This window comes from Apaloderma vittatum, unplaced genomic scaffold (genome assembly GCF_000703405.1).
Source record: "Apaloderma vittatum isolate BGI_N311 unplaced genomic scaffold, ASM70340v1 scaffold9517, whole genome shotgun sequence".
Classification (NCBI taxonomy): Eukaryota; Metazoa; Chordata; class Aves; order Trogoniformes; family Trogonidae; genus Apaloderma; species Apaloderma vittatum.
In genome coordinates this window covers 9,027-26,974 of record NW_009725789.1, presented here as the reverse complement: position 1 = coordinate 26,974, position 17,948 = coordinate 9,027, and the positions used below count along the sequence as shown (strand labels likewise).

The 17,948-nt window shown below is 39.3% G+C and overlaps 1 protein-coding gene across 1 annotated transcript; it reads left to right on the top strand.

Annotated features, from left to right (window-relative positions):
* The first annotated feature begins 1,148 nt into the window (after positions 1-1,148).
* Positions 1,149-17,069, top strand: LCA5L (Leber congenital amaurosis 5-like). Its single transcript, XM_009873049.1, has 8 exons — positions 1,149-1,185; positions 5,507-6,021; positions 7,501-7,638; positions 9,567-9,639; positions 12,843-12,848; positions 13,882-13,991; positions 14,285-14,421; positions 16,058-17,069. The coding sequence occupies exons 1-8, from the start codon at positions 1,149-1,151 to the stop codon at positions 17,067-17,069; spliced, it is 2,028 nt and encodes a 675-aa protein (XP_009871351.1).
* Positions 17,070-17,948: the final 879 nt, after the last annotated feature.

The following is a 17,948-nucleotide window of genomic DNA, read 5'->3' as shown; positions in this document are numbered from 1 at the left end:
CAGAAGTTATTACATATGCTTGTTTCTCAGGAGATTTTGAAAGTATTGCCTAGTAAATTCAATGCAAATAACTGTCCATTTGGAACTTACTGTTTCCAAATTAATCTATTTGGTTACTAGTGTTCTGAAGAAGCATAAACAAAGGGTGTAGTGGTCATAGCCTTCAAAACATACTGATAAGCCTTGCAAGTACAGCAGTACCAATAATCAATGCTCAAAGTAGAAAATATTTGCACCACCACCAAACATCCACAATCAGGACTGGGACAAAATTGTCAATTAACTCTCTCTGCTGAGAGAGTTAATTTCATATCTGAAATGCCCACAGATCTACTCAGGCTAAAACCAGGATGCGGCCTAAAGCCCACCCAGCGCTTGGCAGGTGAGGACTTCAGGGCACGATTCCCTTTGGAGGAAAAATATTACTCCTGCTGCTTTCATCCCCATGGGATGTTGTGTGTACCCCTCCAGCCTTTCTCAGCATAAAAATGTTCTATATAAACCTGAACTGTGAGTCTGGAGCCCGTTGTGTTTGGCCTGTGCACTCTCAGGGTGCACACCATGCCAAAACGCAAGAGAATCAGAGAATGACAGGATTGCTTAGACTGGAAAAGACCTTTAAGATCATTAAGTCAAATCATTAACCCAACACTGACAAGTTTTCAGTTAAACCATGTCTCTAAGCACTGTGTCTACCCACTCTTAAATACCTCCAGGGACTGAGGCGCCACCACTGCCCTTGGCAACCTCTTCCAACGCCTAGTAACCCTTTCAGTAAAGAAATTATCCCTAATATCCAGTCTAATGTTTCCTTGATACAACTTGAGGCCACTTCCTCTTGTCACTTGGTTGAACAGACCCATCTCCACCTCTCTAAATCCTCCTTTACGATAGCCGTAGAGAGCAATAAGGTCTCCAATACAACGAAAGGTGCCACCACGGCCGCCATAAGGATCCACTGTCTATAGCTCATGGCGCAGAGGAGCCCCGCCACTTGCACACCGCATTGTCTGATTCCTGTTAGAACCCCGGTGGGGAGCAGAAATAAGGGAGTGATAAATATATACACAGACATCTCGGGGGGGCGTGGGCCGAGGGAAAGAAGAGACTACAGTTCCCAGGGTGCCCCGCGGCCGCCGCCTGTCGCCATGGCAACAGCGACTCTGCTGTCGGCCAAGAAGGCTGGTAATGACGGCTGGGGCGATGGGGGAAGATGCTGGGGAGGCCGAGAGGGGACGGGGCAGAGCGGGGTGGGCAGCGGGGCCGGGCGGAGGTAGGGAAGGAGATATGGATGGAAGAGTTTTCCCGAGGTAGAGATTCCCTGCCCAGGGGTGTCCAGAGGCAAGGGGCCACTCTCCTGCTCCGGCGAGGCGGGGCCAGTGGGGTTGAGTGCCAGGGCCTCGAGGTGTCCGTGAGGGTCTGGAGCTGAGTATCGAGGTGCTGAGTTGGCCGGTGGGGCAGGGTGTTGGTGCCAGGGTGGTTTTTGGGGGGGTTGGAGGGTGTTGCAGGCCTTCGAGGCCACTGAGGTGGTTGGGGAGAGCAGGGTGGCTGCTGGGCCCCAGCGGTGCCCTGGGGAGCTCCTCCTCCATGACAGGGGTGGGGGAGCTCTGGCTCGTGTGGGCCACACCAGGGAGCTCCTCTGGGGCCATTGGAAGAGCTCGGAGGCAATTTTGAGGGACCTGGATACATCCGTGTCCTTCCCACGCCAGCAGGTGGGCCCTGGCACCCATCTCAGCCGCCCTGGGGCTGAGGGCTGGGCTCTGAGGCGCAGACACTGCTGGGCCATGTTGGTCTGGCAAGTCAGTGTTCTCTCGCTAGGACCCCCCCATTTCGTTTGCTTGCTCTGCTTTTGCACACAGGCTACAATTAATTCTTCCCTATGACAGTTTTGCAGTTTCTGGATGCTGGAAACGGCATTTTTATCTTTGAGAGAGAGATTTGGCCCTAACTAGTTTTGTTTCTGATCTCTTCCTTCAACATACATTCTCCGTTTGTCCGTTTCAGTCCCCTCTCAGCTACTGCTTCTCTTCAGTTCTCCAGTAATATCTTTCATTTAATTTCTCAGTTTCCTGTCTTTCACCTTCTGCTCTTCTGTCTTTTCTTCTTTTTCGTTTTATTAAATTCTCAACATCTGCTTTTGAAGCTGAATGATGAGGTTCAGCCCACACTTCTCATCAAAACTAATTAAAGCCATAGTTTTAAGTTTCATTTAAGCTAATTTGATTTAAAGACAATTTAGCCAGAAAATGTTGACAGTGCCAAATCAAATTTAAACAGAAATACAAATCTATATACTAAGCTGGCCTTTGCTTATTCCTTATCCTAAGATATGAGTTCTCATCTCTTAGGGTTTACTTCACTGGCTCAAATAGTAGACCCTGGGCATTCCTTGGTCTTCCACAAGGAACAGTTGTTCATGTAAGGGAATGAAGAGTAATGAAACTATTTTGATTTAACCTAGAACATTCTATGCAATCTTAAATTACCCTTTTTAATTTTCTCTGGGAGTTATGTGATTCCCCTCTCCCCTTTAAGAAATTTAATGTAAAATAAAATGCCACCATAAAACAAAAATGCCAACAAAGGAGTTGGGATGTCCTAAGAATATCTTCTAATACTTTTAGTGAAGGCTACTTGTTAAATTCCATCTGGTTATTTTAACCTCTCTCAAATTTCTTTTACATAATTGTTACACCCCTTTTAGACCCCCACAAATATACAACTTATTCTACTACTGGGCAGAATTCTGCATCTATGAAACTATGATCTGAGTAGTCTTCATGTGATATTAAGAAAATTAAATAGATTGAACCGTATCTCAAAAAATAATTTTTACCAGAACCGCAGTGTTTAAATAATGCTGCTGAGTATGAAGTAAGCTGTTCTTCTGCTCTTCACTAGCCTCACTAAGGAAAAAAAAAGAAAAGAAGTGTAACAGATATTCACATAGACATAGAAAATTAGTCAGCGTTCTATAACTTCAGAGTGTCTCTCCCATGTACACTGCAACTTCTGGTTTTGACCATGCGTCACATGATGAATCTGGAAGAACCTTCCCTGAGGAAAGTTACTCAAAAATTATATATCTTCACAAAAGTGTTGCTTTTGACAAAAAAAGCCTTGTTTTGGCCAGCTTAGTCATGGTGTATTATGTAAAATTAATTTATGCTTCAATGGAATGACCCTATATCACAAATATATTCCCTTTATGTAAATGTTAGCAGTAAAGAATCTTTTAATGTCTGCACGTTTACATATCTAGACCCACACTTTCTTAAATCCCACCATGTCATGTCAAAAAATGAGTGTAAAACTAATGACCCTTTTCCTTCTGAGCTTCAAAATTTCATCTAGATCTACCAATTCTACAAGAAGCAAATCAACAAAAAATAACAAAAGGAACCACTATATTATCTCTTCTATTATGTAAGTCACATGCTGCTGTCATGAAGTCATACCGGCATGAAACTAGCAGACCAGAAAGAATAAGTAGCAAAATTATTGTTAGTGGCTACTAAAGTAGCATTAATGGCTACTGAATTATCATTAGTGGCTACTGGCCATGTTACATATTTTAACTGGTTGCTTTTGCTTGTTCATGGCTACTTGAAATGATTCGTTTCCCAGGAACACAACTATAATCTGCATTTTCACCCTCTGTAGACGAGTATAGATTTTGCAATAGTGTTGTCTTTTGCAAGTAGATATTTTCCGCTTTATTTTACATCGTCTCATTCTATTCTGGCAAAATAAAGTAGTAACGCAGTGGCTGTTCTCATTTCGCAAACACTTGTTTGAGAATTTGTGGCCACATTGTAGTCTCCCTGCAATGGAATCGTGTTACAGAGAACATGCAGGTTTGATGCTTGTGTACCTTCCATGTGCTTTAGTTTTTATCTCTGGTAAGGTTTTTTTCGCAGCACCTGTTAATTTGCTCAGTGCAGAAGGTCTTGAGTGTGTCTGACTGCTGTAATTTCTTCTCTGTCTATTTGAACCTCCATGATACTCCTTCTTAATCCATTTGGAACATATGTAAAAAAAAAATAACTGCCCTGCCCAAATCATAGTCTCTCCTCTTTTGATTCCCAGTCTCAGATTGTTTCTATCCTTTCGCTATCATGTTGAATTTCTTCAGACTGTCTGTTCTCTCTGTGTGGCTTCCATGAGCAAGGTCCTACCAGCTTGTCCCTCCCCTCTTTCTCACCTCTGTCAGCAGGGCCGTCCGAACAAAAACCGTCCAGTTTGCATCCTGAAACAATGGAGCAGATGGGGTAGTTCAGGAATAAGAGCAAAGGACAGACACAACTGGACACCTGCCAGATGGTTTGATGTTGCTTCCCACCTGCAATGGGCTGTTCTAGTTGTGGCCTGCTCCTGTAAAGTGTTTGTATGCAGAAGACCCATTGGATTCAACAGAAGTGCTCGAAATGTTCCGTCCTTTTCTTCTGGTGTTTTTTGGTTTAGGTCTATTTCATCCATAAAATGTTATGTGGTCTATAAACTGTAATAATAACCTTCTAGCAAAGTACTACCTGAAATGTCCTGAGAGCTACAGTGAAACTGAATACGTGCCTGAAAAAGGGGATCACGCTCAGATTTACAGTCTTGACTATTTTCAAAATCTAATTATGTTACAGGAGAGGAAAATGAGAGTAATTCACTCAGAATGCTGGCCATAAAGAAAGTCAAATGGCAGTAACACACTTAGAATGCTAGCCCATAAAGATTTATTTCAATTTCTACACAGAAACAGTGTACACAAGTGCATAACTATTCCATACTAATAAGCGTGTAAGGTTTAAAAAGGTAGTTCCATTAAAAGCTGACTTGAAAATTCTAGAAAGCTGGTTAGAAATCCTAGCTACAGAGAAATTCAACCACGTACTATTGTGATAACCTTAGGTTTTGAGTTCTTGCAGACCTGTGGATTACTGTTGTTTTTTCAGATCACACCCCATTCAAGGTGTAGGTCGTCCCTCTTGAGAATCTTTCTAAGTGGGTTGAATTTAGTTCTTTGGTCCCCAGATCATGCAAACATCAGTGAACTGCATGATTTACAGAGAGAAAAAATATTTCCATTGATACTGGAGTAACATGTTAACATAAACATACTTTTCTAAATTGCTTCAGAAGACACCAGCTGTGTAGTTACCCTTATTAATGGAAAGTGAGCGCGATGGCTCTTTCAAATGAAAGGGGCTTCAGAGAACAAAAGGAGGGAACCCTGACCTCCTATAGACCTACTTAGCTGTGGCCCAGTGCAGCCACATAAGTGCATGCACAGAGATATAACATCTTTAATGGATTTATCTGTGAAATACTTGGACATTGGAGTCCTAGTATAGGTCTTGGTAAGTCTGTCAAATATTCCACAGTTAAGCAGCTTAGCTGAGCAGTTATCTGAGCTTGTGTGAGCAGTAGAGAAATTCAGTAGAGACATTCAGTGATTTTGCTGCCTGAAGTGATTGCTATATATCAATGCCGGTTTACTTTGGTCTGAATGCAGGAGGAAAACAATTGCCAGCAGAGAAGACACCACGTCAATATTCTTCATTTTTAAGCCTGCAGAGTAGTATGATGTCCCAGAAAAAAAATACAATGGCTCTGCAAATCTCTTCAGCAGGACTTGACAGAATTAAAGAGCTGAAGAATGAAATATTTGAGTTACGACAAAAAGTAGAAGCATCAAGCTTAGAAAACCACGTTTTGAAACAGTTTCAGCGTCGACACTCAAAAGCAATAGGTAGATATGAAAGTTCAGAAAGCAAATTGACGAATCTCTTAGCAGGTCATTATAATGAGGTGAGAACTTTAAGGAAACTCCTGAGGATGTCTCAGGAGGATGAGAAAAAAACATCCAGGAAGCTCAAAAAAGTTGAAGCAGAGCTGCTTAAAGCTAAAGACGCTTTGCAGACCTTGCACGTGCTTTCAGAAAACAAAGCTCTTGCAGAGAGAGAAGAACTTGACCACCGATTATCAGTCCTTACAGAAAAAATAGAAGTCAATGATAAGAGAATACAGGTAAAAATTGCATATCATTGTATTTTTGAAACTATAACAGGAGAGGATCCTGTGAAAGCATAGTGGAAAGTTTTTAGCTGCTTCTTGTCATATCGATGATTCCGATACAGTCCGGTAACACTGAACGTTCTTTGTAACCCAGTGCTGTCCTGAGTGTAAGGGACTAGAAATGGTAGTAGTACCCCCTTCCAGGATTTTAAAATCCACCAGAAGTGTATGAGTGGATTTAGTTTGGCAATAAACATCTCTGAGGAGTTAAGTTGTATGCCTTAGCCCTGTTAGGTCAGAAGCATAGCATAGAGCTGGAGAACCATCTTCAGCAGAGCATCCACTCTGCTCTCTGCCAGCAGAGTGGGGTACCCAGGCTAGCTTGGCCCATCCAGCCACACCAGCATGGATCCTAATTTACCTTGGCAAAGTGTGGGATCAGTCATACACGGAGAACACCAGGCTGCTGCTGATCCACTTCCTTCAGCAACCGAAGCTGGGGTATGTGGAACAGGCACGGTTATTTTTACGTGGTGCTGGTGGGCAGTAGGGACGTACCTACATCTCCTGCATCTCCTGCTCCCTGATCACTGTCAGTCTGGGCTGTAGGGTGGCTCCTGAATTAAGCTGTAGTCAGGTGTCCGAGGTTTTAGGGTTGGTTCTACTGTTGATTTATTGCGTAGCTGTAGTAAAAGCCTGGTGAGGGTTTAAGAGGAGATAATTCAGGTCCCTTATAGCATCTCATGCTTCTTTATTCTTATTGAACCTTTCATGAAAAGACAGGAATACAATTTTTTAATACAAAACTGAAAAAATGAAGTTTCCATTGTCCTCCAGGAATTAATTTGCATTTTCTGTGGGGTATATTATGCACAGAATTAAATAAAAAGCCACGCAGTCTTAGAGGCATTCCACAATCTGAACAGCTAGCTCTGAAGTACACTTATTACATGAAAGAGAATGAAAATATAAAGAGCTGGATTCAGACTCTCTTTTGAAAACTTTCTATTTACAGAAGTCCTAGTGAGATGCTATAAAAAGCATGCAGGGTTGGGTGTCCACCTTACAGTTTTAGTAACTATAATTTCAGTGCGTGGCACTGCGTTCTGATGATGAAGTACTCAATAAATTACTGAGCTTTCATTTACACTAAGCCTCTCAGTGTGAACAGAAGCATTGTCTTAACATTTCTTAAAGATGACTTTATTCATTAATCCATCAGAAAGGTAATGTACATCCTTATTTTTTATGTTTATGTTACATACTTCTCTTGTTTAGTAAAATTAGGTTTTAAACCAGTTTTTGCTCAATTTAAAGTAATTTTTCAGATTCTTCATGCTGATTTAATGCATTGTTTACAATACAATATAATTATTAGAAACTTACTTTTCATTATATGAGAATGCTTATTTTTTAAATCTGGTAAGAATTGCAAATTTTCAACAGTCATACTGAGTATATCGATACGGTAAAATATGTAATTTTTTTAAGAACCTAGAAAAGCAAGTGAAATTGAACAACAGAACCTTTAGTCGTCAGCTGGCAAATGAGAACAAAAAAGCTATGGAAGCTGGGATAATTACAAAGAACTTGCAAATGGAGATTAATGCTCTTCACCAAAAAATTAAGGTATTCAAGTTTTTAAACAGTTTCCTGTTCCTACAAGAACATTCAAGTATTTAGGTTACCTATTCCTTTTGCCACTTGTATATTATTTAGTAATCAAATTTTTGTCCCCTAATTGAGTCTATAGTCTACCAAAACCAGTCAAAGTATCAAATGATGAAATCACTGTAGGGTCTATTTGTCAAAAGTTTGAAGTAATTTGATAAGTAATTGAAACAGAGATTAATGTGTCACAATTTGAACAAATAATCCACACCAGCTTTTTACCATTTTAATAAATCTAGGTCCATATATTCATCTGCTCACTTTAAATGAGCTTCCTTACAGAAACACTTCAAAATGAGTCAGATATTACAATCTGCAAAACTAGAGTTTAACAGAAAGGCTTATGTAAATGTTTCAATAGTTTGTTTAAATTCTGGCTTGGTTTTTGGTCAAATATTTTTGGGACAAATACATCCAGTTCAACACTTATCGTAATGCTTGTAAACCAAACATACAGGAAAACCTACATGTGACACCAAATAGAAACAAGACTGCCATGAATGGTATGCCACATGAGTTATAAACAAGGAAACCAGCACATATTCCAGAAAACGTGAAAACCCGTGTGGCTTTTTAATAATTTACACTATGTTTGTAAAACAATTAAATTATACTCCTTTTTTATTTCTGTCTAAAGTGACCAATCCATCTGTTGATCCTGCTAGGGAGCTTCTCTTTCTAAATACCAATCAATTGTCTTTCTGTGAAAGATGTTGTTATGGGGAGTTTTCCCAGATGTTGTGAAGGGCAGAACAGGCAGCCCCTGAGGATTCATGGAGATGCGCCTTTCTGTACAGGGGCATTGTTTGTCCCTATGTATCAGGTGCAGAAACTTTCCTCCTGATGCTTGGCAGCAGCCAGGCTGCCCAGCAGCAAAAGCCCAGTGAGCCATATCAAAGTCCCAGGCCCCATATCAAAGTCCCCCGAACAGCACTTGCAGAGCTATTTCCCTGCTGGAGACCGATCTCCTGCTGTATGTGCAAATCCGAGAGATGGGAACAATTATAGTCCCAGGAACAGCAAGGTAAAACTGTTGCAAAATGCACATTATTCTGAAGTAGACTTCTCTACCTTAATGCTTTTCTAAAATGTTTCTATTATTTCATGTTCTTTCCACACAGTTTGCTGTGTGCATCCAGTTCTCTTAATGTTGTATTTAGATTCACAAAATCTTCTATTTTTTTTTTACCACAAAGAAGACCAGACATGCCTAGTAACCTTATTTCTGTGCCAGGACAGACTTTATTCTTACACAATCGTAGTTTTGGGCACTTGTCTTACTCAGACCATTTGAGGGAGTCAGACACACTTTCAGGACAACCTGTATCTTCAGAGTAAAAACAGGTCTGATTTTTCACACAAAAACAGATATGGTGAGAGTGTTACTGAAATTTCTCTTCTGTGTTTAGGATAGATTTCAGTGAGGGAAGAGTATTCTTGCTAAGTAAGTTTTAAAAGTGCCTCTGAAATTTATTTCCTCTCCCAAACAAAAAGTTGTAGACCAGAACTGAGTGCATTATAACCAAGGGCACCGAATAAAAATTCTGTTTTTGAAAACGGTGTAAAGCCAAAAAGTACTTAGTCTGAAAAAACCCCTCAGAACAACAAATGAAAAAATCATTAGAGAAGACTTTGTCATTTGAACACTGTGTTATGAAAAAGTTCCGAAGGTGTACAGATGCGTTCTTAGCCTTAAAAAGTGAGAATTTTTATTTGACTTGTGAAAGAAAAATAATAATTCTTATCTATGTAAACAACAAGGTCACCATATCAGCCTGGTGCAAAGCAAAATCACTGACAGTTTTCTCCCAACATGGGAGAATTAAGTTGGTAAAAAATAATTTTTAATGCATATTAGAAGTTTAATAATGTTTATTTTTTCATAGGAAAAGGATCGGCAACTTTATATAAAATATATATATGCAAATTGGATGCCTAAAATACCAGAAGACAAAAATGGTTCAGTACCTCAAGAAAAAAGTACGTGTATATTCATTTTCCTTTTTTGTTTAGTTATGTGAAGCTTACGTTGCTTTATAACTGGGAGGTATATTCCAAAATAAAAGCCAATACATTACTTTTATACAGGCTAAAAGTATGCTGTCACATTTAATTTAGAATGAAGTGATTGGGGTTTTGCTCATTTATTTTATGAATACAAATAGATTACTTGGTTTTAATATTTAATCAAATTTTTGTAATGAATACCATTTATCATACATATTTTAGTGTACTAACAGTGACTGTTTTAAGTGTCTATTTGCATCAAGATCAGTTGACCTATTTGGTTTTTAACAAGGGGAAGCAATTGGTCCACAAAGCTTTTGCAGCCTAATTTTTGTTCAGGCTTTTCACTTTGACTTGGCCTGGAGAAGCGGCCACCCTTGGGCTAAAATTCCCACAGCATGGCTCACCAAGTCAAAGCACCTCGCAAACAAGTTGCTGCCTCCTGTAGCAAGTTCCTAGTTTTAGCACACGCTTTCAAAGTGCATTTACATGAGCAAAAATAATGAATTTAATCAGGTCTTCTCATCTTTAAAATCCTTAGACCCTGTAACTTACAAGTAGCTTCAGTGTCCATTATGGAAGCTCCTGCAACTTGCATTTTGTTGAAGTGAAAAGGGAAGAGGATATGGTTTTAGATATGTCGTGGGTTAGGGCTGGGACAGCCACTAAGTGGGGACAGGCGCTCCCTAACCCCCTCTCCCCGCCCCAAATCGGGAAGGAAAACGGAATGAGGCAGAGAGACTTACAGGTTAGAGAAGAAAAACTAGAACAGCTTTAATGAAACAGTAATGGAAATAATAGTGAAATGATAAAAAATAAAGAACTGTATACAATTATATATAAGCTTGATATTGAATCCCCCCTGATGCTGCAGAGCAGGCAGCACTGGGGCAGCCCCAGGCTTAGCCACGGCAAGAACTGGGTACAGGGAGCTGGATTCGGGAACCCAGGATCCGGATCAAAAGCAGGAGATCGGACAGAGTCCTCCCTGGACATTGGCCATTGCAGAAAAGGGCAAGAAACTCTCATGATCACTCAATTTATACTAAATATGACCTATATGGAATGGAATACTCTTGCTGGTCGCCTGTCCTGTCTATTACCCCCTGGAGGTGCAACTTTTTACTTCCTTGTGACCCCTCTTACTACCCGGCACCCCCAGCATGGCACACAAGAGCCAGCAGTGGCCTTGGTCACTGTAGGAATAAGTATCAGCCAGAGCCTTTCTGCATCCCAGTCCCAGGCAGTAACTGCAAACATCAGGTGTTATCACTGCCAGTAGCACACACTGTCTGCAAAAACATGCTGCTGACTTCAGAAAGTGCAGCCTCTTAGAAGAGACTAAACTGGAAAGTAAAAATCACTAAACAGCATTGGGGACAAGATAATAAGGTTTATGACGTTTAAAGGCCAGTCTGATGATCACCCTGTCAGCTTATCTGAGAGAAGAGAATGTTTAACCTTAATAGTCCTTTCGGTTTTGGTGTAATAAATTTAAATGAGTGACCAGATATCATAATAACCCTGTAATTGTGTATTCCTTCAGTTCATTCTATCGACAGAACTTGTTATGGTAATACAGTAGAATGATAGAAAAGAGCAATAGGAAGTTAATTCTATCAAGGAAGAGGGAGCTCTTGAGTAAAGAGCATTTCTTTCACATGGATGCTCAGACAGGTAGTGGAGAAAAATATCTGTTATTTGCAATCTTGTCTAGCAAACATTCCAAGAGCAGCTGCCCTGTGTGGGAGTCAACTGCCTAATTATAGGCATCTGGTGCCGTTTGAGATGTCCCAGCACATTCTGCCTGGCCCTGTAGTTGTTGTTCCGGAAGGACGTGGGCATGCTATCAGTCCTGTGTAATATTGGCCAGTCTTATGTGGATACCTTGAATGCTCAAGTGCATCTCAAGTAGCATGAGGCGCCTGTGCTCAGACAAGTGGATGCCACCCCTTGAACGGAGGGAGCAACAACTAAAAATGATTACAGATCATACAAACCAAGAACTGTTATGTTGCCCACGTGCTCACTATATTCATCAGGGACAAAAATCATTTTCTTGTAGCACTTAAAAATTTCTAATTGTCATATGCTTTACATGTAGTATCTAGAATTTATGAATGAATGTGGTTTATGCAAAAATTAACAAATTTCAAGTATTTTTATTTTGCTTCCTACTCAGGATCATAAACATTCTGTCAATACCCTGAAGGAGAGCTTTCTGCTCAACACGCACCCTTAGCTGTGGATAATTATTCAAACATCAGCTTTCCTGGCTTAAGCACCTCTTTAAAATAATGGTCAAATATTCCTGCTCCTAAACTGAACGAGGAATTAGAACTTTCTTCATAGAGGGAGAGAAGAGCACTTAAAATTGACATGGTAACAAACATATCTACTGGAAATATTGCACAGGCCCACAGAACTCTTCAGATTATGGGATCAGCACAAAGTCTTACCACAGTCAGCTGTTTCTTTCTTTCGTCTTCATTGCCTTTGCAAATCCATTACTCTGCCTTAACTACAACTGAACTACTGGGAAAAGGCTCATAATTCAAGCTGGAAGATTAAGAAACACAAATTCCTACTTCTCATTCCAAGCCAGACAACTTTTTTTATGAAGCTCTGAATTCCAGTTTTAGTTGTCATATAACAAGCTGTATACTTACATATTGTTACTTACACTATTTAAATCACTCTTAAATATTTAAGTTCTTCTTATCATTAAGCGAGATAAGGAAGTTTAGTTGGAGTGAGACCTGATATTTTATGATGAAAAGATTCCAGGCAAAGTTGTCTGATCTTCTGGTATTTTTGGCCAACAAAGGTTTCTTTCTCTGCCAGCTAATGATGAAAACAGATGATTTAGAAATATAGAACTGGAATTACTGAGACTTGTTTTTCCTTTTGCTATTGACTTGAATTTTCCTGTAACACGCTTACAAAGAGCTACTTCTTCAAGCAGTTATCTTCTGTTCGGCGTTTGCAAAAATGTTTACCCAGCAGTAGGGAAAAAAATAAACACAGGGCTGCATTTTTTCACACTCCTGATAAATAGCTGAAGGCCGGCTTGCTTAGGTTATCAGAAAGCATTATATACATAAATAAAATTGATGTCTTGAATGAAGCCATTCATTTCATAAGCCCTTTCCGAGACCAAAGTTTGCTCAGTCGTGAGGTCACACCAGCTCACCTGGAGGTACAGCTCCCCCTAGTTCTGAATGTGAGGAACGCTCTGCTGATTCTTGTTGGAAAAGCTGCTGAAGTAACTGCTTGCTGGTTGCTTTTCAAAAGGGAAAACTAATTTCCTCCACATCATCAAAGTCATTCCCTCAAGTGTAATCCTCAGACTGGTTATCAACACTCTTTTTACCACCAAACTGCAAACATTTGAAAATCACCGTTTTCATTGAGAGTCTTCCTCTGATTTCAGAGATTAGAGCTGGGAGCAAGGTTGAGCTTTGAAATAGGCAAGATCACATTTTTACTGCTGTGCTAGCAACATTCTCAGCTACTGTACTCATTTCAAAATTATTCTTAAAATAGAATAAAAGGACAATATACTTACCTTCCCCATCCCATCTCTCTTCAGCTATTTCTTTAAATGTCTCATTCAAACACTGTCTTGGAATCTCTTTTCAAAGATCATAGATATTTCAAACAGCATTAAATATTTCCTCTGAACAGTTTGGTTCCATAAACCCTTACATAACTGCTTAACTTTGAGAAAGGTGAGTAACCAAGTCAGAAGGCATAGAAACAAGCATGTTTATTATAATCTGTAAGATCCAAATTTAGGAACCTGAAAGCTGAGGCCTCATGCCAGGCCTCTCAAATCTACATTAGAATTAAACCTGTGTGGTCTCTAGGGTGTAGACACATTTGTCTGACTTATGTTTCTTATCTGAACAGGACTCTGTAGATCTAAAACTTAAGGGGATTTATGATGCACTGAGGTATGGATGAAAACACTCAAAAGTCAAGGTAGCTATGTTCGTGTTCCAGTTTCAGCATTTATAGATCAGGCAGAACAAAGAATTTCTTTATTAAAGGGCATTAAGACATAAGCAAAAAAATATGTTTAAATCCTAGGCCACATACCAGTATTATCAGTCATCAAAGATATCTTTTGTTCATACCAACAGTGTAATTCCAGAAGCTACTGCATTACTAACAATTGTCCTTTTTCAATAGGTCTAAGTATAAACACATCAGTTCAAGTAGATAGAGAGAGTTTTAGATCCCTGCTGCTGTCACAGTACCAAACTCAGGAGACAGAAAAAAGTCCAGTTCCACTAATAAAGGTATGAAAGATACAGATCCAATCCCTTGTTTAAACTCTCAGCTAAGCTGTATGTTATTCCCTGAGTTTCAGCAATATGCCTGAATTGCCTGATCCATCATCTTGACTTTCAAGGATGTGGCTTTTGTATGAACGTAATTATATTACAGAAAATATGTAAGATAAACACTGTGATGAAAAATAAGAATATACTGCTAATAGAAATCACAAATCTTTTTATAAGTATTCCCCTGTATTTTAATAGTTACTATTTCAGTATTCCTCATTATTTTTACCTTTAATTGCCATTTATAGGAGAAAAAGTTTTCAGAAGATAAGAATGAAGAAGTCGAAGAAAAGGAAGCATATGCAGATGGCCAGTGTAGAACAGAAATGCCATCAACAAATGAACTACCAAAGCCAGAAACTTCTAATAGAATACACAGAGGTATGTTTTAACATTTTTCTCAGAAACTCTTCTGATCTTTTAAAAAGTTGAATGAACTGACAGTGTTGGTAATTTACACGGGTCTGAGAGCCATCAGCTGACACCTCTCTGGCAAGAGCTAGTTCAACAAGGTAATTTATTAAGAGCTGCTGAAATCCAGCTGCGCTGACAGCAGAGCAGCTCCACAGATTTAAGGCATATTCATGCTGCAGTACTTCTAAAAGCAGTACCTGGTCATGTTAATAAAATGTCAGTGCTTTGTCTCTAAAAGTATACTTTAGTTGATAGCTTGTTAATTCCACACTAGTCAGACGCCAATCTCGAATTGTTGGCTGTGAATCTTCATCATAGCTGATGTCAACATGTATTTCCTGCTCAGGATCTATTGCTGAGACAGGAGCTCCTCAAGGGCTGGGAGTATCTCCTCATTAAAATGATCACTGTAAACAGACTTTATGTAAATCTTAGTCACTGACTGTGTTCTCATATAGAAGTTACATGCAAGGGACTCATCTATAAACACCTTTATTGTGAAGAATTTTTATAGAACAGGAGAAAGAAGGAGCTAGTGCATTTATTCCTTTATCTCAGTTTTTCTTTCTAAAAATATTCACATTAATTTCATTACAGTAAGGCTTGTAGAAAGAACCGAGATCTGGATGCCATCACACTAGATACTTCACAAGTGGTAGGAGACATTACATGACCTAAAAGATCACACATTTACAGAGATGAAACAATCACTTACTAGATCAGCAACAGAGCTAGTAATCTGGAATGCCTTAACTCCTGTGTTTTGTACTCTCCCCCACAGCCCGCAGCGTTACCAGACCCCAACAGATAACCAAAGTCACCATTGGTCTTTGAAATCCCCTTCTAAAATTGACAGAAAACACAGGTCTTCTGATTCTGCCTGTGAAGCTCTCTCCTAACTGTTTGCCAAGCTCTCTTCCAGCCCCCTCCCACCACTTACTTCCTGAAGTTTCATTTAGGTATTTTATTTACTGCAACTTCATACTTCTCCTTTAAGCTTGGACTCTGTCTCATTTTAGAGGTACTCGGTGAGTCTCTCCAAAGCACAGAACCTATTACAATTTGTTGCCTGCAGCAGAAATGAATTTACTGTAGGCATTCAGTACACACATACATTTTTCTACTAAAAAGCAGGGCTAACTCATTTATAGGTTAGAGAGTTGCAGTATGTTCTGCTCCATGCAACAAACAACTGTGTTGTCAAGGGAAATAAAATCATACATATATGTAGGTTCCATTCAAAAGCAAGAAAATTACAGTTAGAGGTCAGATCTCGTGTGGTTTCTCTGTAGCACTGTACATGACTTTTCTGGCCCTATATTTTGCCATTCTGGATTATATTTGCATGCTAATTCATTTAACAAAATGAAATATAATCTCATTTAAAAAATGTATGCAGTGTTAAAATAATCTTGTTTAAATCTTGCCCCATCCTATTATATGTTAGTGAATAGCATTGTCATAACCGTCAAGATGGAAATACCATCAATAACAACTTAAGCAATTGAAATAACAAAGTGAAATTTGCTTAATGCTTTATGTTCCTAGGCAATTTAAGAACATACTTAAACCCCACAATATTTCATTTTAGAGTATTTAATGGAGAGCAGACTACTGATGGAGGAATACCCTTGTCTGGAATTTATGAAAGAAGAAGAAAATGAGGCAGACTTGCTTAAACAAGAGATGAAAAAAAAGATTAAAACTGAAGAAACTCCACCGAGTGACAGCGTGAAAGAGAAAAATCAAGAGGAAGACAACAATCCAGAGAAAGATACAGTGGAAGAATATGAACAAGAAGAGAAAAAGGCACCTGAACAGTTAATGGAATACCCTTGTCTGGAATTTATGAAAGAAGAAGAAAATGAGGCAGACTGGCTTAAACAAGAGATGAAAAAAAAGATTAAAACTGAAGAAACTCCACCGAGTGACAGTGTGAAAGAGAAAAATCAAGAGGAAGACAACAATCCAGAGAAAGATACAGTGGAAGAATATGAACAAGAAGAGAAAAAGGCACCTGAACAGTTAATGGAATACCCTTGTCTGGAATTTATGAAAGAAGAAGAAAATGAGGCAGACTGGCTTAAACAAGAGATGAAAAAAAAGATTAAAACTGAAGAAACTCCACTGAGTGACAGCGTGAAAGAGAACAATCAAGAGGAAGACAATAATCCAGAGAAAGATACAGTGGAAGAATATGAACAAGAAGAGAAAAAGGCACTTGAACAGTTAAATAAAAGTGAGGAGCCAGAAAGTAAATGTGTAACTCCAGGTCCAAGTAAGGAAACAACCAGTGGGGTGCAAAAACCCTCCATGTTCTCAGAGGTCATTGAGAATTTGCATCATGGGCTTCCTACGTCGGGTACAAACCCCGCAAAAGGCAGTCTTTGCAACCGCAGACGTGCAGGTCAGGACTCGAGTGAAACAGCTGAATCAAAAGTGAAAAATTCCTCTGGGCTGTATGAACCGTCTTTTGGTAAAGTTACCAAAACAAGGCAGAAGGACACCTCCACCGAAGCGGAAGGCTGCACTCATATGACATGTGCTGGAAGCAAAAAGTCTTATGAAAGAACTCTTCGGATCAGGCAGTGTTTGAAGAGACCGCCATTCAAGTTCTAACATGACAGGAGGGAAGAAAGAAGCAAAAGGAGGTGAGATTACATGAGCCAAATTTCAAGCCACCTTTGCTGGTTCGTAATGCAAACCATCTAACACTAACGAAATTGTTATGAATAACCTTGTGAGAATACACAAAGTAATTATTCTGTCTGATAGTTGAGTGCATCAACTTGCCTTTACTGATACAATGTTTTTACTTTCATTAAACAACTACTAAATCTTACAAGTACTGAAATTTTCTTTCAATGACTTTTCCAGAATGATAGTCAAATCAGTCAAAAGATCATTCTTCTGTTCTTGGTCTGTGTGCACACATGTGGGTGCCTACATATCTTACTAAGAGTGCCTTAATAATTACGACATTTTTACCTGTTACGGGGTGTCCAGGTTAGTCCTTGTTTCGGAATCTCCATTTTTTTGCATTCTCTCTGGTTTGTATTTGGAAGCTGATTATTCGTTAGCTAGCTGAGGTGAGCAATGTGCTTTCACAACGTTCGTTACTGGTCTAGTGCCAACAATGCAATAAAAGAAAATAATTTATTTTCTTCGCTCCTGAAGCAGCTTCCAGAATTCACACATAATAAAAATAATTTGCTATTACATTGTTTTCACTAGCATTATAAAGCTCTAAAGCTTCATTCTTTTCCACTGTTAGAATTTATCAAAGCAGCTTGCCTGGTAACTTCCACAGCTGACATCCAAAGATGAATGTGCAAGAGTAAACTATTGTTTTGGAGAAGTCAGGCATATCCAGTTCTCAAAAAGCCTTTAAAAATCCTGTGTTTAAGGTTATGTAAGCAAGAGTAGGAGGATTATGTTTCGTTCCTCATAGTAATTGATGAAATGCTTGCTAAAATGATGTGAAGTCCGGGAAAATTA